We start from the raw sequence: 21,376 nt of genomic DNA on the forward strand, positions 1-21,376 counted from the left end.
ATAAGCCAATTAGAACTTATTACATAATAAGTTACATAATAAATTATTATATTATATAATAATTTATTAATAGTTTTAACAATAAGTTTGTAAACATAATAGTATTTTTAAAATTAAGCATTTATTTCTATTTGTTTCGTATAATTATTTATATTCACATCTAATAAACTACACCATTTTATTACTAATTAACTTTTTGACCTTGGCAGTTTGATTACTTGAAACTAAATCATTTTTATGTTTTCGCGATGTGTGAGGCAAAAGTGCTAATTTCGCACTTTATTTATAATAGTTTCCTTGGACTTGTAATTACTTAAATATTTGCGTGCAGCAAAATAACACGGAAGACATGCGAACGAACAGTACTTAACTAGAATCATTCTGGACCTAGTTTATGCTCATGCACAGGTAGGTCAACTAATGCACATATCTGCATAAATCAGGATAATTCAACATTGGTAAATTAATGCACTTTTTAGTTGCTAACATACTTAAAAATTCCTGACACACACGCGCGTTATTTTGCACTCATTTATATAAACTGTTTTGGGAATTTCGTCCAGAGGTGCACGATATGATTGCAAATGGGAGGAAGCTGGTTGGTTTTATATGGGCGTGTTTTTTAACCACTTTGTTTCGATTGTAAGGGGGGGTTTCCATTTCCCTCCCCCTACATGGAGAACGTTTTTCAATGCAAAACTAGCTAGGCTATACTTGATTGCTACATTAAAATTCATTTTCCTTCAATTTGTATCTACGTAATGGATTTAGGAAACTTCTGGTTAAAAAAGTCACCTTGGCAGTGTCACATTGACCTTTACCTATATAGATAAATATTGAAGTCGAACATTTATCTTTATTACTCTAATTAAACATCGTAGGAATTTTCGTGCTGTCCTTGAAAGTAATGATAGCGCTGTGGCGGATAGATTTATGAAAAGCGACAGCAGAATTTATTATTCTTTCTTTCTTTTTTTTATGTGAGACTCGGAATGGTCCGTTAAACTGGGCTATCTCAGTTCTTCGAATCGTTCCTGCAGTGCAGTAATGGATAATAGTTTCCAAAAATAGCCAATAAATGCGAAAATGTGGTTTTATCAAGGATATAAAAAAAAAAACAAAACTTTCAGACTCTTCTATGACAATTTTAGTTCGAATAGTATTCTGATTAGCTGTATAATTATGATTTGAAACTACTTACAAAACATCGAACTAAAATAAACAAGACAAACCCATAATAATAGTAAAGAGTGTTTTTGTGCTATTTCTTAGAATTTTGAAGGTAACTCGTCCCTTATTAGAAGCACAAACGCTTGCATGTCGTCTGAGAGATGCAACGTGAGCATGGAGTTGAATAATTCTTGTATCGATGGAATTCCGAAATCACCTTCTAATATAGTCTATGGTAGAAGAACCTTCTGCCAATACACTATGGTAGAAGGTGATTAAGGAGGCTCCAGATCCTGGCGACGTTTCTTCATTAATTCTAAAACCTATGCACCTAGGATAGCGCTCAGAAGCGTAGGTTTCGAGAAAAACACCAGCGGAGTGAGATATGCTAGCGCTGAGGAGTATATCTTATTCCATGTTTTTTCCTTCTGCTTGGAAATTTTCTCATATTCAGCCAATTCCAAAAAGGAGTGACAAATCCTTCCATTTCAGTTACCTTTCAATTGTACACGTTACTTTGTCACTGATACTACAGTCATTGCACAGTTAATAATATCTGAGAAAAGTTATCATCAGCCATTTTCAATCCATTGCAGGATGAAGTCCTTTCCAGTTCCTTCTGTTTTTTGCAGTGACCATCCATTTACTACCCACGAACTCGTGAATTTCATCTGTCCATCTCCGTTGTTGTCTTCCAGGTTTTCTTTTAGCTCCTCTTGGGTACCATTCTGTTATTTTCTTAGTCCACCTGTCATCATGTCTTCGAGCCATGTGTCCTGCCCAAGACCATTTCGGTTCTTTAGTTTTAATAAGAATGCCCTTTATTTGTGTTTGCTACCTAATCCATGCGTTTCTCTTCTTATCCAACAGTTTGATTCCTAATTCGTTCCATTCTTCGCTGTGTAGTTCTCAGCTTCTCTTCCATTCTTTTGGTGAGTGCCCAAGTTTCACTTCCATAAGTCATGGTGGGGAGTATACAATTGGTTCATTATTTTACGTTTCAGACAAATTGGGATATTGCTCCTCAGTATATGACTATATTTTGTGAATTCTATACAACAGAAATTTATTCTTCTCTTGACTTCCATCATTTATAATTTTTACATTTTGATTACCATCTTTGCTTTTATATTTTAATTATTATTTAGTTATTATTATTATTTTATTTAAATTTTTTTCTATTATAAAACAAAATCACTTGTATAAACAACGAATTGTAAGATTCCTCTGGCTTTCTGTGTAAGGAATCACTATTGTATAAAATTTATGTTAATAAAGAATCTTATTATTATTATTATTACAGCTAATGACTTGTCCCAGATAAGTATATGACTCCACCTTTTCAATTATTGATCCTTCAATCATTATTTCCCTTTCTGTGGCATACTTGTTCATCATTACTTTTGTTTTAGCCATTTTCATGTTTAGTCCCAAATCCTTACTAAGTCTGCATAGCTGATTAAGATTTTCCTATAATTCTTTGGGATCGTGGCTTATGACCACAATGTCATCTGCAAATCGTAAATGGTTTAGGTACTCTCCATTCACATTGACTTCTTTCTGACACCAGTCTAATCTTCTGAAAGCTTCTTCAAGGAGAGAAGTAAAAAACTTCGGAGATATTGTGTGTCTCCTTGTCGAACTCCTTTCTCGATTTTAAATTTGCTACTGTCTTTGTCTAGTCTAATAAAGGAGGTAGCGTTCTCATATAATTTCTTCAAAATCGTAATGTATGGGGTATTTATGCCTTGTCTTTTTAGTGCCCGAAACATTGCCTTATGCTGTATGGAGTCAAATGCCTTTTCATAATCCACAAATGCCAGGCATAATGGTGTTTTATATTCATTTGCTTTCTCCATTAGCTATGATATTACGTGAAGGTTGAGAATCCTGTCCTAAAGCCAGCTTGCTCTTTCGGTTGATTCTCAACAAGTATTCTTTCTAATCTGTTAGTAATGACCCTTGTGAACAACGTGTAGATGTGAGACAACAAGCTAATTTGGTCTATAATTTCCAATTTCTGATTTATCTCCTTTCTTATGCAGCAAAATTATGATTGCATTATTCCACTCCTTCCTCCTAATTTTAAGAACTGTACAGTAACTTCATCTTCACCCGGGGCTTTTTGATTCTTCATTTTCTCCAACGCATGTCCAACCTCATCAGGAAGGATATCGGGTATGTCGTATGAGTTGCTAATTTGTGATCCATCTTCCATCATCTCCTTATATAATTCTTTATAGTAATCTGCTGCTATTTGAATTATGCCTTCTGCTGTTTATAAGTACACCATTGCTATTCTTCAGGTTCATTTGTCTTTCTGTATTGCTGCTCATGACTGTTGATTTATGTCCTTTGTTTTCCCAAATATCTAATGGAAAATTAATGTTGAGGATCTATCATAAGAAACCTTAATCTTCTTAGGAAAATTTACTTATATTTATTTCTTAAATGCTTAGATATTTCAATTAATGATTAATAAGTTATTTTAAAAAATTTTCTCCTACCTTGTTAACTTTTAATCTAATCTTTTAAGAGAAATCAATTTATGAACTATTGTTCTACTATTTTGTTAACAACACAATGCTGCCGATGTCGGTCGTAATTACTATTTGCTATCGCTTCATCAGCGTTCGTTGATTGATGGAAAGTGTCATTAACACACAAAGTAAATCACATCAAAAATAGACGTCAAAGTAATCAAAATAATTAATTATAAACACGTGACATTAATGAAATAGAGTGACTACGCTAACGGATGCTTTAAAACGTAAGTGTTAAAAGAGAAAATGATAGATGTATCCAAAATTGTAACGTTTCTAGCCATTCCTAATTTTCCCCATGTATGCAAATAATATTAATCCCGAAGCGGTGGCGTTACACCTCTGAGGTCCATCTTAAAAAAAGCATGCCCCATTATAATAATAATAACAATAAATGAAAGACTCCTTTACAAAGTAAAGCAGAATATATGTAATTTATAATTGCATTCTATAAATTAATAAATAGGAGATTAACCTTTTAGCGAGGCCATTTAGAATAAGTTGAATACCGGTGCAACTCGTTGTGCAGGCAAAGCTTTTAGTGCTGTGAGAATAAAAAAAAATAGTAGGATAGACTATCTATGGTAAAGAATTGTTCCTAGTGTTTTGTAGACATCAATAGTCTTACAAGAGGTGTTTTTGAACGCTTCGTTAATATAATTTCGTTATTATTTTGAATAATAAAAACGAAAACACAGAAGGCGTTATTCACTGGGAATAAGTTTTCACCATTCAAATTTCACGCGATTACAGTTCGCAATTTTGAAATAAATTTTAAAATATTGTTATATGGATCTAACTAATAGTTTTTAAAACTATTTTTTAAATTTTTAAAAATTATTACCATCTGTTTTACAAACAATAAGCAGAAATATATGCGCATGTGCACGTTTAAAGTTTCGCGCAATTAACGGTTTATAAAACTGTAAAATGAAAAAAAAAAAAGTAACAGTTTCGTATTTATAATCTTGCTATTAAAAACAAAAAAAAATTACAAAATAATAATTTTCAATCTATTAAGAAAAGATGAAATATTGGTAAATGCCAAGCAGTATTTAAAAAAAATTCATAAACCTTTTTCAGAAATTGAAAAGAAAGTTTTATACCAATCAGGTACAGCGCTACCATTTTTGTTACAATTAGGGACACCACCACTACAGGGTTGAGAATATTTCTGGTTGTATTTTCATAAATCTTTATTTGTTCTCGTCATCATCATCAGTAACTCAATATTGTGACTGGTTAGTTCCTCTGATGAGCTGTCGCCATATTTGTCACTCCTGTGCCGTTTGTTTTAGTTCCTCAAAGTTTTGACGTCCTGCTTCATCCAGCAACCTCTCGATAAAAGTCTTTTTTGGTCTACCCCTATGGCATTTTCCCTCCACAGTCCCCTCCATTGTATCCAGAAGCAATTCACCATGTCGAATCACGTGGCCCACCCATTTTAGTCTATTTTTCAGTCCATTTAATTTTTTTCATCATGCGCCAGCACCACATCTCGAAGACCTCAAGTCTCTTTTTGTCTCTCTTTGTTAGAATCCATGTCTCTGCTGCATATAGTGCCACTGACCAGATATATGTCTTTATTATCTTCTTCCTAATTTCTTGTGACATCTTCTGTGTAATCCAGGACAGTCTATTCTTGAAAGATTGTTTTGCCATTGCAATTCTGGATTGAATCTCAGTTTGACTGAGATTCAATCCAATTTTATGTGAAAACAACCTAGTCTAGATTTAAATTTTTAAAATCGAACAGCTAGAACCGAAGTTATGAGCGATGTAACGTTTTATAGCTCACGCCCGCTACTTACTCTACCGAATCAACGTTAGTGACTGACGTAGGAGAGGCGTGGCGGAGCGAAAGCAGATAAGCCAGTTCAACGTCAGAGACTAACTGGAAGTGACGTAACATTTCCGTCTCGCATTTTCGTTACCAATCGGTTTTACTACAGCCCGAAATTTAATAAGTGCCGCCAAAGGTGTTTTCATATATAAAACAAATGAGATTGTAGTAGCTGCGTTCTTGCAGAAATAGTAGTTACTTTTTTTTTAGCTTACGTATTGTGTGCTTTGTTCTGTTTAGTTGTTTCTGGCCACTTTTCTACCAGGAAGAAACAATTACAAGGAAGGTTGCTTCCTAGTACCCGTCCACGCCAAAAGGAGGCGGACGACAACTTAGCACGTAGTGACCAGTCCATAAGAACCTATCTAAACATCCCGCAGTTACACAGGAAGGTAGAGGCCAATGATCTGTGATTTCGGTACCAGAATAAAAAAACAAAAGGTGGAAAATAAGAAAAATAAAATAAGAATAATAATAAAATCCAGAAAAAGAAAAATCATAGTTAAAAAATATATAATCAGAAAATAAAACAGTATGACGCTCTACAATAGGAACAGATAGATCCTGCCAGAAAAGTTACATTACATGAAGTTTATACTAAGGAGAAACACTGATGGCTATTCGAGAATGTGGGACAAATAGCATGACCTACAAGGAGGTCGGGCCGCCAATTATTTTTCTCTTTAGAAATAGTATTGTAACTTATTAATGATAAATGCTATCTTAAAGATAAAGACATCTGTTTTTTACGCACATAAATGAATAAATATATATTTTTTTGCTTGAAGGTGTCTTTCATGCAATACACGTCATATGCGAGTCGATACATAAGGAAGTTGATCGGTTAAGAGTCTAGTAACGCAGCCAAGACTATCCACGAGGACTTATTGTACTTTATGCATTTTGGTCGAAGCGTGGTGCTTTTCTTGGTAGCAGATTTTCACCACATACACTAAATTCTGATAAACCATGTGCACTAAAAATATACCGTATTTCACTGAAAATAAGACACAATCAATTTTTTCCTGGAAAATGTTTTCATTTCTCGCCATGGTGATCAAAACATCCAGATAGTCTTCTGATTAGCCCTTTTAGAGACGTGACCACGTCAGATCGCACGTAACAGAGGCAACAACAAGGACAGGTACTGAATTAGTTAGCGATACATGTCAACTGCCATTGCACATCTCAATTAACAAACCCTTTAATCATGCATGAGAAGTGGTCCAGATGGGTGGAAACACCAAAGCACGATTTTGCACCAACAGATAGAATGAAGCGAACAATTTCAGGTGTGCGAACGGGTTAAAAATTCGCCTCTTATGATTCGAAAAATACGGTAATTTTAAGTATTTACACATTTTTTACCTGCCACAGAGTCGTTAGTTATCACTTTTCATGGAAAGCAGTCTTTTTTCATTTGAAAGCGCCTTTTAATTATAAACTTATATAAATATTATAAAGCTGTGTTAGAACTTTTAGAGATGCTTGTAATAAAATTTCATTTATAATTTCTTATCTTTATTTAATCGATATTATAAATAACATAATAGAATTAATAACAATAAACCTTCTTACAGGGAGAAAACACAAAGTACAGGGCAGGTTATCTGAAATCGAAGTAACATTGCCACCAGCATATTGTTCTTTAAATACAATTCGGTTTATTGGCTTCATTATTTGAGTACTTTGCAGAAATATTTTAGCGGTACATAATCGAACAATTCTTATAGTTTTCCACAAACACATTCAATGAAAACCTTAAGATAAAACTTAGCACTTCAATCATTCTCTTATCGATAGGAAAGGTTTTGGGAAAGACATAAATATTATGTGTATTTGACAGACAGTTTTCGTACCCATAATAGATCAAAGAGAGCTAGTAGCGTGCCAGACATACAAACGATAAAAAAGAATCCTTTCTTCAATTCTTTTTCTCTCTCTCATTGATTCGTTTCAAAAGTAAACTACACTGTGGGGCGGGGATGAAGAGAGAGGGTCGAAGCCCCGATCGTTAAAAGGCATCTAATCATAAAACGATATTCAAGACGCCAACACAGTCTTTTATATTGAATTTTTTTTTCTCTGTTGCAGACTCTACCAGGAAAGTGTACTGCCCCTTGCCAGTGTTCGACCGATCCACCTTCGTGCCAAGATGGTGTGTCGGTTATCCAAGACGGCTGTGGATGTTGTCCCATTTGCGCCCGACAGCAAGGAGACGCATGCAATGCCGAACAGTTATGCGATGAGCGGCGGCAGCTGGAGTGTTCTTATATTGATACATCATTCCCTTCAGGTATATGTAGAGGTGAGCTATTAGTTATGTCTGGCGTTTTCGTTAAACTCTCTAAAAAGTGTAGAATGCTGTTAAATGATAATCAACTCGAGGAATTCGCTTCAAATGGCTTACTTGCCTTCTGTTCTTGGAATTGGTAGCTATGTATTTCGTGTTTTCTCACCAATCATACCACAGATCTACAGCTGTCGTTGACAGCTATGGAGATAAATGACCTTTTTCCTATTTAACCACTTCGGCTATTGTAGAAAATAGAATTGGTATTTTTTTTTTATTTATTTCTCACAAAGTCATTTGTCATCGCAGATCACTACAGTTTAGGCGTATTCGGTGGTGAGGGCCCAAAGGCATCAAATATCTTTTATTTCAGTTTCGTGATGTATCTGAACCCGCCCTTTATGGCTATTTTTTAGAAGCTATAATCTATGGTTAAATGGAAAATAAAACTTCTCTCTGTTCGAACAACTCCATTAAATATCTACCTACAAATTTGCATTTTCGAGTTAATGGTTTAAAACAATAGTAATTGAGATTATAAAATTTAAAAAAAAGGTGTGAATGATTTTTATAATTAGAATTAAACATTTACACCTTCCGTTTCATTTCTTTCATCATTTGTGTGTATATATTTTTAATTTTGGGCTTTTGTTGTTTGCTCGACTCTATTTTTGTTTTTATTGTCAGATGATTTTCATAAAAATACCGAACACACATGAGAAAGGGTGTAATAATAATAAAACACTAAACAGGATTTAAATTTTTGCGAGTCATTAAACAAAATTGACTTGGAAACCAAAGGTTGCAGTTTATCTTTATATTTCTTAACTTCACGACTTCATTTTTAATAGTTTAACTGTTTAACTTGTTCTGGAATCTGACAGTCTGATCTGAGACTGTCCTTGTTTTAATCCTAAACTCTGCATACGGTTAGTAAAAAAAAAAACCTCAGATCCAGAACCTGTTCATTATCCTTCTTTCAGTTTTAGATAATTTTAGATAATACTTTTTTCTGTAAGAAAAGAAATCGTTTTGAACAGTTTGACAAAGCTATTTAAAACATTATTAGTTGATAATCACCTTACAGTATAGCAAAATTAAACGATATTAGGTTTGTCCTCAATAATAAAATTTTTGAACATTACCAGGATCCATGCTCCAAGTACAGAACAGCCTCATCTAACTCCAATTTGTCTTCTTTGGCATATAAGTATATAAATATAAATATATAAATCCATAACTATAACTATTATAGCTAGAAAAAAATACCACATTATAAAACTTTGACCCTTAGTTGCTTTTGGTTATTTTTCTTTTTTTTTTTTTTGCTCACCTAGCGCTCCCCATTACCAGTACTTTCTTGAGACCGTAGTATTCGATAATGCAACCTCTGCTTCAATAAGATCCACGACTGAATTAATTTAATTTTAATTCATTAATGCATGCCTGATCTCATTTTTCGAGCTCATGAAACTTTTGGTAAATTTATTCATAAACTAATTTTCTCACAAGAGAGGGTGGGCACTGTATTTTGTACACATACAGAGGTGGACAAAATAATGGAAACATCTGCGATAAGAGTTACAGATATGCACTAATATTTCGGCTACCTTTTGCTTTTAAAACAGATTGTATATTACAAAGAATAGATTCAAATAACACTTGAAATGTTTTAAGAGGACACATGAGATCATTCTTCATAGAGGAACGTTTCAAGCCCCTTGACTACTGAAGGTGGAGGAAATCTGCTTTTCACTGTCCGCTCTAAATATGCCCATAGTGGCTCAATAACGTTACATCTGGTGATTGTGCAAGCCATGGGAGATGCTTAGCCTCAGTTTCATGCTCCTCAAACCATGACTGAACATTTCTGGCTGTATGTATTGGGGCATTATAATCTTGAAACTTGGCATCGTTCGTGGTAAACAATGATGTTTGCACCATGGGATGAACCTGGTCACTCGGTATATCAAAGTAATCATTGGGGTAATTTGCCCATTCAGGGTGATGAGAGGACCTAAAGAACACCAAGATATTACGGCCCAAACCATTGTTGATCCTCTTCCATGTTTGACGGTGGCACAAGACAGTCAGGAATTCTGTGCTTCAGGAATGATGTCAGTAATGATGCGCTTCCTTTGGCATTTGCCAAATATAAACTGTCACTGATGACGAAAACAATGTAAATGATGATTCGTCTGAAAATATGATATGTTTCCAATCATTCCAGTACCCCTTAAACCACTGGATCATCTTTCTAACATTACAATCAGTAACGAGTGGCTCGGCAACAGCAGCTCTGCCATAAATTTCAACTTAATGAATTTCTGGGTAGAACTGTCAGCCGGGTAGGATTAAGTGTCCCTCAGGCCACCTGAATCGCCAATAGCGACCTGCACGCAGTTCTCTTACTGTGTGTCTTATCTATCTTCCCCCCTTTGGGATCCTCCTTTCACCTGATGAAGCTTGTTGCTCCAATGATTACCTGAAGGATGCTTTTGACTACATCCTCCATATTTCTAGCTATACCATTCCCTCTTGCGTACATTTTGTACTCCCCCAACTCTACGTTTTTTTTTGCCTCCGTCCAAGAAGCTCCGACGACCCCAGCGGAGACTAGACAGAGAGTAATGGGCAGCATGACTACCTCCTAGCGATTTGCACTAAACGTGCACCAACAATTTAACCTTTTTGGAATCAGACACATTCGTTGTTTTCTTCATGCACTTTTTTATATCACTTCTAAATAAATTTAGAACATTACCAAACATTTGTATTTTGACAGGATCTAGGCATGAGATAGTTAAACAAAAGTGTTGATTAAGATAACTGCATTCTATCTATAGTTATTCAATCCACAGTTTTATTACATGTTCTGTATCTGATCCCATAAATAAGCAATAAGTGGCTCAAATCTCTACGTGTTGCAGCCATTCAAATGGTATGTGAGAACTTTCTGAACTGCTTCTATAACCAGAAATACAGGGAACAGAGTATCGATTCCGGAAGAAACTATTTTGAAAATAAATTTAAGTTAAATGTTTATTCGTGTTTTTTTTTTTGCAGTTAGTCTTGAAACTCTTGAGCAGAAGCTGTATTTTGTACAGATTGTACAGATTAAAAGAGTTTGTTTAATTAATTTCGTTCATCAGGTTATTATTAAATCATTAATTGATTAACGCAATTAATCATCAATCGTTTATTGATTTAATGCTCTTGCTTGAATAAATTTTATTTCATAATAATGCATATAATTCGAGCTGACTTTGACAAATTTTTATTTGTCTTTCAGTGAAGAAAGGTCAGGGATGCCACATCAGTGGGGTATTTTACAAAGATGGGGAGACATTCAAGTTGGACTGCCGTACCCAGTGTACCTGTCAGAACGGTACCTATGGATGTGTGTCATTGTGCCCGCACGAAAGAGTCCGTCCATCTTCTCGATGCCGAAATCCTCAACTAGTTCGCATTCATGGTTCGTGTTGTCGAGAGTGGTTATGCGAATCTACTCATTGGGAAGGTGAGAGTAGGCCATCTAAAAAATCTGTTATCTTCTCTTTCTGCGATATACAGTATATGTACATTTTTTTTATAAAAACCCCAAAGACGGGAGGTATTAGAACCTCTAGTACTTGGTACTGTGCGTAGGTTGAAGATTGAGAAGATGAAAGAAGATACTTTGCTGACATTAGACTTGAACTTCTGTAGTTATACAGAAGTTATGACGTTAGAAGTTATCTGTAGTTATGACGAAGAAGAAAAATTGTTTCTGTGAGTTTTGAAGTTATACAGCAAAATGATGCTGACAGAGTCTCTCCACTGTCTCATAGACAGAGAATGGAGAGACTCTGCAAGAGCGACGGGTCGTTAATTAAACTAACTGCGCTCTTTTGGATAACTGCTGGAAGGTGGAGTGAGACTTGTACAGAGGAACAGTTGTCTAGAAGAAATATAACGCCCAGTGCAACAGAAAAAAAAAACCCAATGTGATCAGAATTCTCGACTATCGATCAGACAAGAAATAAGTTATCTAGTTTTAGCCTGGTTATTAATCAGTCAAAATCTAGTTTGGACTGATTAATAGCTACTTTACAATTGTTGTGAGCTTTAAAATGAAAATGAACCTGGAAATTCGGATGCAAGTCAATTGCGATATATAACGTTCTTTTCTTGAACGCTTTAGGACGCTTATTGGAATAGCAAGGTTTAAACACAGGACGAGAAGATTTTATGGTAGAGTGGGGATTAAAGGATTTCATCCCCACAAGGATCATTTCACTGACACGGTCTGAGCAAAAAATTACATCTCAAGATTTCAAACAGGAAACCACTAAAGGTAATGAAGAAAAGAAATCTCGCAGATCATCTCATGTTGTCGCATTCTTGTGATGCCAAACAACACGACGCTGAGTGGCCACGAAAGAAAGGCTTCCTTGGAGAAGACCATCACTAAGTTTTGATCTGAGCGCCTAGAGGATCATTTTCCTCTACCGTGTACTTAGAATGGTCGTTTGTGTGAAAAGATCATTTGTGTTGTTGGGTTTGTGGTTAGGATTGTCTGGTATTCTGGTAGGAAAATAAATATTTTGTGCGAGGTCATTAGTTATTACAATGGCCTCAGCATCTCGACCAGCTGGGTCCGTCTACTAGTAAATGGTAGCTAGATGGAGTTGTGAACATTGACCATGCTACCCTCGCCTGAGACCGACTAACTCAACTACGGAAAAATGCCCATAAAACTCAGGTCTTTTTCATCCGGTGTCCGGAAGACGATTCTACGAACTGTGCTGCTCACGAGGGCTTTGAAGAGAAAGGAATCGTTCAACGAATAATTAGGACAACTGAGATGAGGCAACCGATAATTGGGATTCTGTTAGAAAAAGTAAATGGGGCTTCACAGTCTGCAGGTGGAAATGGACATCACTGAGACTGGAAATAAGACTACGTACATTTGTTAAATGAGCGAGGAAGTGTTTGGGAGGATTATATCTTTTGGAATTCAAGTTTGTTCTATTAATTCGGCTATCCATGATGTATTCAGTGGTAAAATAATTAGAGGGGGGATCATGTTGTAAGAAGTAATGAAATTTATGGATATGGCTTACACACAGCAAGAATATACCCAGCTCCTTTGAGACACATTAAAAGACGGACTCCCTTGAGTTACTGTTTGGCAGAGTAGAGGCAGCGAGTTAATACACTAGCTGTTCCGGAAGCCTCCTAGAGAGCTACCAATTGGTTCCATTCGATGGACTATCTTGCGGCCGGCCAGTGAACACCGTTTTAGATCTGTATCCTCCAAATGTAAGGAAGAGTGGATCTTGGCACGATGTCCATCATAACCTTAAAAGACATCAGCCATACTGCATGATGAAGAGATAGGGGATTGCCCGAGCTTTTCTGTGGAGACTAGACATGGGTTTCGCCACTTCGAGCCTCCAATGAGCTGGTATTTTCGGTTGATGAGAGTCATCAATCACCTAGTTTTGCCTGGAAATACAGAGGGGCGGTATTAATTGTCTGGTGTGAATAAGCATTATAGGTGTGGACCACACCACACCTATGATACTTATGATATACACATATGGTGTGCAGTATGGACTAGAATAAAGTAGAACGAAATAACATTAGTTTAATATAGTGTGTACAGAAAAATAAAGTTAACTTGTGTTGTGAATTTACAAGGTTCAATGACTGGCATCTTGTAATCCATATAGGATTTCTTGCAGCAATCCATAATGATTTTGGACACGTTGAAATCCATAATGGATCGCCATCCATAAGTAATGCATCTTGGGTGACAACATTTTTTTGTAATTGAATTAGCATCGTAAAGTTTTACGTATTAGCAGTGAATGATAGTGTTCCTTCTCGAGTTACGAGAAAACTCAGCTGTTCGGATTCATGAAAAATTGAAGAAAGTATACCAACAAGAGACTATTGATATAAGCAATGTTAGCGTTTCAATCTTGAACATTTTAAAGAAGGAGTCACTGACATTTGTGACCAGACAAGGAACAGAAGAAAGAAAATCTGTGTGCATTAAAGAAAACACAAACATTGCGAATTTGGATGAACTTATTCAAAGGACAGAACATATGCAATAATGCAAGCCACATACTTCATTACGCTGGCGTTTAATGAGTCTAAATTGGTTGATAGACCATTTTAGACTCATTAAATTATAGGAAAGTATGCTACAAGTGCGTACCCAAACTGTTAACAAAAAAAAAATGAAATTCTTCAGGCAGGAGATCTGTCAAGACCTGTCCGAGGAGTGCAATAACTTTCAAAGGCATTGTCATAATGGAAGATCCAGGTTTCATCGCATGATAACAGGTCGGATCTTCGATTATGAAGCTTATTCTGAACGCCAGTCTATGGTATGAACACATCCTTTTGTGACAAAAAAGGCCAATTTTGGTTGATCTTTTAGAGAAAGGTCAGACTATATAGGGAAAGATATTGTTGAACACTTGAAAAGCTTAATACGGCTATAAAACAAAATAAGGAGAGCTTTAACAGGACGCCAAATCACTACACCATAATAATTCGAGGCTACACACTTCCCATATGACTCAAATAAAAATTGCAGACCTGGGGTGCAAAGCTTTTTTCATCCTGCATCTAATCTGGACTTGGTGCGGTCTCATCTTTTTTTCTGCTTGGCCATTGAAGAGTTGCCCTTGTGGAAAACACTTTTTCAGCAATGAGGAGCTATAAAAAAACTGGCTTTCTCAAAGAAAAATGCAGTGCATATGTGAATCCAAAAGACTGATAACAAAAAATGTATTATAATTATGAAGTGACATTATATGTTGATTTTCCATGAAATTTTTCTCTCTAAATAACCACTTTTATACCACCCACGAGGTATAAGAGTGATTGTTTAAAGAGCAAAATTCCATGGAAAATATATTGATAAACAAGGTGGATATATAATTCCAGATTATAAAATGTTCAATTGTCTTTTGCCAGTTTTAATATATTTTACTGTATTTTAATTGATTCACCGTTTGTAAGAATTAAGCTGAATTGCTTTTATTATTCAGAAACCAGTAGTATATATGATGTATGTTGACATATATTATAATCTCCAATATGTTTAGTTCAGAAATTGCGATGCCATTTCTTCCCAGACAGGAAGTTACACTGCCAGAAACAAAAGGATGAGTGGAGTCCCTGTTCTGTTACCTGCGGCACCGGATTCTCCTACCGAATCAGCAACGACAATCCAGAATGCGAACTGAGAAATGACAGCAGAATATGCCAACTAAGGCCGTGTGAAGTAGCTTCGGATCATCCACCAATAACGACAGGAGGACACCATGTAAGAGTATGTTCTCCCGCATGTTTTAACATAACCATTTCCCTGTTTACTAAAATGCGATTTATGCTGTTTATATATCATTTAAAATATCACGAAAAAGATTCTCACGTTTTGAGTAAATAGCCATATTATTGATCTAATAAATTGTGGATCAAATAAATTGATATTATGAATAATATTGCATATAAATTCTCAGATAAATGTCATGAAATTCATTAATCCATAAAAATGAAACGTATTCATATCCTCGCTAGCAGAAAGCCAAAAAGAAATCTTTAATAATGCAGAAAATGGTTACCAGAGGTCGCACTACGCTGTCAATATTAAAGTGGAAATTAACGGATTTTCAGAAGCAGTGTCCAGTAGAATTGACATCTTCAGTTAAAATCGATCTCTGCTGCCCATCATTCATTAAATATTTGCTGTATTTTCATTTTTATTATTTTTCCACGTCATTTTTCCTTCGATATTCGCAACTACCGAGGATGTCAGCTATCGGCTTTCTTGTGGCGTTTTTCTTTCATCGGTAGTGTTAAGCACAAAATGGGTTGTAATTAGACTTTATCTCATAACTGGGCGTCCATAAAAAGATGGACGTTCATCCTTAAGGAAACGTGTCCTAAGAATATTTGGCATCCTTATAGACAAATGTAAAATACAAATCTATTGTAATAAAATAATAAAACCACCTTTTATTACACCACATTTTTATCTGACGTTTGTTTCAAAAACATACAAAGCAATTTCTCAGAATTTTCTCATATTGGCACGAGTAGCCGACGTACAAGTTCTTTACTATATTGCTAATATAGTAAAGGAAGCCACAGGCTTTTGTTGCATCGACCTAAAAAAAAGTACATAAGAAAATACAAATTACGTACGTCTCTCCTCACATAGGTCTTCCTCAACAACCTGCGAGGGCAACTTATTCCCACAATCAACGACTCGCTGGCTAAAAGAAAACTTCCTCGATTTAATCTAAACCTCTTCTCCTGTAATTTGAATTTATGGCCTCTAGTTCTGGAATTCATTATAACAGTGAAAATTTCGCCTTCATTCATTTTACTAACCCATCTCAGAGCCTTATAAATCTCAGTCAGGTTGGCAACCAGATTCCTGGTTGCCAAACCCCGTAGCCCATATAATCTGAGCTTTTCTCGTACGTTCGCCCTTTTTTCGATCTCACCATGCGAGTTGATCGTTTTTGGACCATTTCAAGAAGCTCAATGTCTTTTACAGACTTACAGTCTGTAAAAGACATTGAGCTTCTTGAAAGAATTGTTTTTCTTTTCTTTTTTTTTCAGACTTTCCTCTGTAATCTGAGATTTGTTCAAAAGCACCATAAATTTTACTTACAGGGATCGACCCTTAATCCTTATTGTATGATCCTTTCACGTATGCATTGAACACGGCAGCGCTGTGACTGATCGCGTGCCTCACCGATGGGAGAAGTGCATTGAACTCTGTGGTGATTACTTTGTGTGGGACCCTCGTGAATAGCACAGTTGATAGAACTGCCGTTCTTCCCACACCCGGTGGAAAAGACATGAGTTCGAATTCCGTCGATGACGTGAAGAATGAATTTTTATGTGCCTTTTTTCACAACGTGGCTGTGTTAGTTGGTCTTAGGCGTGAGTAGCACGGTTTTTACTCCCGGATACTCTGGGTTTTCATCCAGCAAACAAAATCGACAAACATGCATTTACAGACAGTGTACACGGAACAATATGGGCTTAGTCGCTGATGCTCCTAAAACTTTACAACTTAAACAACAACTTTGTGTGGGGGGGCAGATCAACTTGTGGATTCTTAGAACTTTTAAGATTTCTAAGAGTACTGCATTTTCCGAATTCTATTTTTTTGTTTTGTTTATAATATATGCCGTTTTATAAAGCGCTTCCGATTGTAACGGCCAGATTTTATAGAGTTTGTTTATAAACCCCATTTTTAATTATAAACCTGCTTTGAATACGAACAACGCAATTTATTTAATCGAGATGAATGAGGAACTTGCTTGCAGCCCTAAACAAAGGTGTAAACTTATAACACTCATCAATTTATTAATAAATAATAATCATTTAAAGTTACTCGTATTTACTTTGTATTTTTTATGTAGAATAACACGTTTTATTGTTTGTGCTTTCATAGAAACATCATCTATGCAGGGCTACAATAAGGAGTGCCCTTCCAGTGAGGCTCACAGATGGAGAAAACTGTACCAGTGTTGATCTCTTTCAGCCAAAATTTTGCGGATTCTGTCCTAGGCATCAGTGCTGCAATCCACACATTACTACAACTAAAAAGATACAATTCCATTGCCTAGAAGAGGAAGAAGAAATGTTTAGTTTAATACAGAAAGACGTACTGTGGATCCTAAAGTGTAATTGCACCACCCCGTGTTAGCACATTCCCAAGACTTAAACGAAGACTTCGATATTCTAAAATTAACTGAGATTGTTATATGAAAGACTTGGTCTTTTTATCAATGATCTATGCCTTAGTGCTACGGGACCATGCTGCTAGCAAAGACTACAGTTAACATATCACGAAAAGCAAAAGACAACAACAACAACAACAACAAAAAGCCGTTATTTTGATCTGTCTATATAATGTGAAACTTCGTTACCTCCAAGTGATGAAACAGTGTTGTTTCGCACCAATGAGAGCACAAATTAGCTTTTCGGCTGTTGTTCAGTTCTTTGTCAAGGGCTTGCAATATTTATTGATTTATTTCATGAACGAAAATGAACAGAACTATTGATTATTGTCAGGACTTTGCAAATTCTTCGATTTCTATGTAAGGAAATTCGTTGTGGAATAGTGTTCATTTATTGTCAATTCTCGAGTGACAAATCTTGTTTTCTGTGTTTAGGGTTGCAAAATAAAACGAATGTCTTGTAAATATTGTTCGCAGGACAAAGTTATGTCTGAATTGTAAGAGGTTTAAATGTATCGATGTAACAAGTAATTTTCGTTCTAAATTGTAGTTTGATTTGCAGTTCAAAAAGTTAAAACATCATAGAATTCTCGCAATTAATTTACAATGATTAGAAAATAGTTGCTCAAATAAAAGTGTACTATTTTTATAGTTAAGTTTAACGGCTCTAACCACCTTTCTCAACATAATGACACTACTATTATTATATAATGTCACAGGAGGAGATTTATTTGGAATTAAACATTTCGCTTAATTTGAAACGAAACTGTAAAGTGCTTATTCATTTATTTTATTTAGTTTTTTTTCATACTACAAGTCTTGTGCTGCAAGTTTTTCCTTTAAAAATTCTGTAGTAAAAAAAAATAAATAAATAAAATAACTATCTCTGTCATTTCCCCATTAATTGTTCGTGGACTTCTTTACCCTGTTCTCTGTAAGGTATGATCAGTTAATTTAATTGGAAAGTATCATCAGAATGAGGCTGAAAGGTAAAACAGAAGTCACCTGCCTCATTGTATCCATTGATGTACTAAAAGATTTGTATCTTAAAGAAAACTTTTAAATCCATAATGCTCTATTACTTCTGATAATTTATAGATTTAATAGTGCAATAAAACTAACAAAAGATGTGTGTACAATTTAATTCTGTAAATACCTATTGGATTTCGTATCCCTTTCATATTTTCGTGTAATCAGATTGGTGCTACACTGACTTCTTATATTCCAGAGAACATCAATACAAAGATGCACAAAAATGTATGAAATTCGTTAATGTTGGTTTCCCACTTTAATAACTGAGCTGTTGGTGTATAGTATCCATTAAAATTAGTATGATTGACATTGCAATATATCAGAAGTTTGATTTAGTGACTGGAAATTGAGATATTGAAAATATTTAACTCTTCTGGAGCTTTTCAAAATAAAGATTTCTTTGGTGTTCTAAATTGCATTCTTATGAGATAGGTTGTTTAAATGGAAATTTCGTGTTTTATTTTTAATAGTTTTATTCTTGTATTTTATAGCTAAATATTTACAGTTTGTAGTTTGTGATTTAACTTTCATTCTGCAATACGATGTGAATATATGTTATCCCTTCTGAATACCTAGATAATCATAAGATGTATGTAGTGCCTCAAAATGATCGGAAAAATAAATAATTTATCAAAATATTCTTTGTAAATGAATATTTTTTAAAAATTAATACATGTAGAAGCAGAGGATATTTCATTTTAATGACAATTAAAGTTAGAATACTGAAACTGTTAAGAAATATCTCAATAAATCCAGGTAATACGCAAAATCAACTACTCTTAAGCTTTTTCGAATATAGTTTCTCTCTAAAAGGATGCTAAGATGAAAATTGATTTTTCATAATCTAATTAGGAACTTTCCCCAAGAGGTAGGTTGCAGACAGCTTATGCTAAATCCTTCATGGTATTTTTTATGGAAATATCATTACATTGTCTTCGAGAAAGAAATAGAATCGAAGCACATCTTCATTTGTTCCGCTACATATTGAGCCGGTAATTTAATTGCAGGTTTATTCAAGTATGGCATTCTGTAATCCATTTTAATAAAACTTGCATTTACTTTGGCAAGTTATGAATATTAAATTTTATTAGTTAGGATTGATTGACCTGACGAAATCTTGAAATCAATTCGCCTTGGAGAAAAAATATAAACATACAAGTTTTCATCTTTTCGAATTTTGTTATTATTGTTATTACTAATAGCTGATCAAAATAGTCATTGATACTTGTCTTACTAATAGACAATCTTTCCCCTATTTGAGGAAGTATCATTCAGTTATGCTAGTGTTTCAGGATGATCGGCAGAGTTCAAAAGATTAGATTCAATTGAGGATGAACCAAGTTGTCGGCCATCTCAGCAATTCTGAAGCAATCAATTGCCATCGTTGAAAGAAATGAGAAAACATAAGAATTAAAGTGTCTGAACTTGAAAACGTATACTTAACATTTTCCATGGAAGAGTCAATTTACAAAGTGAATCTCCTGATATATCTTTGCTTTCCAAAGATGAGTGGAACGTCACCAACACAAGGGACATGCTAATCTGTTCTGTTGTGATTCACTGGACGAAAAAAAAACAAATAAAAGAGGCTTTATGGGTACTGTCCTGAAAACCACGGACGTCTGTGGTTACTTTACACTGATGTCCTCACTTCATTTGTAACTTGATGAATTAATTATTCTCTATATCAGCAGTGCTTGCCTCTAAACAACCCTAACATTTATCTTACTTAAGATTCCAAGTTTAATAAAATTAAAACTAATTAATACTATATACAGTCTCCGAATATGAGTAATGAAAGAAAGCGTATTTGAGAAACATGTTTCCAGTCGATAATAAGAAATACAGGATGGTTATAATTAAAGCGATCACTTTGATCGTCTATGGGTGGTAAACCACCCAATCACCAAGAGATTAAGTTTGGAATAGACAGTGGCTTTCCAATACAAAACCACAAGGCAAACCAAGTTCCAAAAAGCAACATTAAGTAAGATAAATATTAGGATTGTTTAGAAACAAGCATTTTAAATTATCAATTAGTAATAGGGTCGCAGGTTATCAGAAATACGGGGTAATATTATGGGTGTTCTTGCTACTGAAACGTGATTGCCTATTTGAAAGAAACACGGCTCTCTTCCTAAACCACTTAGTACTGATTTGTTGTATGTCCCAATTAATAGAAAACTATCCACTCTCAGTAATGATTATTGCTGTTTTCCCCTCAGACTTTCATTCCCTTTAGAATAATACGATGGCTTTCTTTCCACGAATTTCTCCATGCAATCAAGATCTTATCACTTCCCGGTGTAGTCACATAATGGATTTGAAATTTATGGTCAATTCGCGTGATTGTCAAAGGTCTTTCCTTAAGTACACCATAAATCTTTGTTAACCCGTAATTCTCCTTCGTAAACAAAAGCGAATTCCGCACACAGATGGAAGAAATAAATATGAATTTTCTTGGCATAGTATTAGGTTAAACTGTGTCGGACACTACGAACATCCTTTATCTGAATTCATTATCATCTGCATCTTGAATAGTTTTTTCTTCATCTTCTTCTTATTGTTATTGGTGGAAACCAGAGTTTCCTTCATCTAATAAAATTGCCTGTTCAATTTTGCGCATGTCTTTTGTATACCTAAGACTATTACAGTTGATATAGTTTTATGTGAAATTTTCCTTTAGATTTTTTATATGTGGTGTACAGATTGTTACTGAAATCATGTT

At 34.9% G+C, this 21,376-nt stretch overlaps 1 protein-coding gene across 2 annotated transcripts in view; it reads left to right on the forward strand.

Annotated features, from left to right (window-relative positions):
* The window catches only part of LOC150087873 (CCN family member 2-like), a 98,293-nt gene extending 80,349 nt beyond the window's left edge, over positions 1 to 17,944 (forward strand). The window contains exons 2-5 of one of the 2 annotated variants that reach the window (XM_090370483.1): positions 7,651 to 7,864; positions 11,142 to 11,369; positions 14,989 to 15,185; positions 17,328 to 17,944. In XM_090370483.1, the coding sequence (XP_090226609.1) occupies positions 7,651 to 7,864; positions 11,142 to 11,369; positions 14,989 to 15,185; positions 17,328 to 17,582 (894 nt within the window). In that variant the 3' untranslated portion in view covers positions 17,583 to 17,944. The remainder of the gene's footprint in view (positions 1 to 7,650; positions 7,865 to 11,141; positions 11,370 to 14,988; positions 15,186 to 17,327) is intronic. The other variant, XM_090370484.1, reaches the window with a different exon arrangement.
* Positions 17,945 to 21,376: the final 3,432 nt, after the last annotated feature.

This window comes from Mastigoproctus giganteus, chromosome 3 (assembly GCF_048544385.1).
Source record: "Mastigoproctus giganteus isolate SK-2022 chromosome 3, ASM4854438v1, whole genome shotgun sequence".
Taxonomy (NCBI): Eukaryota; Metazoa; Arthropoda; class Arachnida; order Uropygi; family Thelyphonidae; genus Mastigoproctus; species Mastigoproctus giganteus.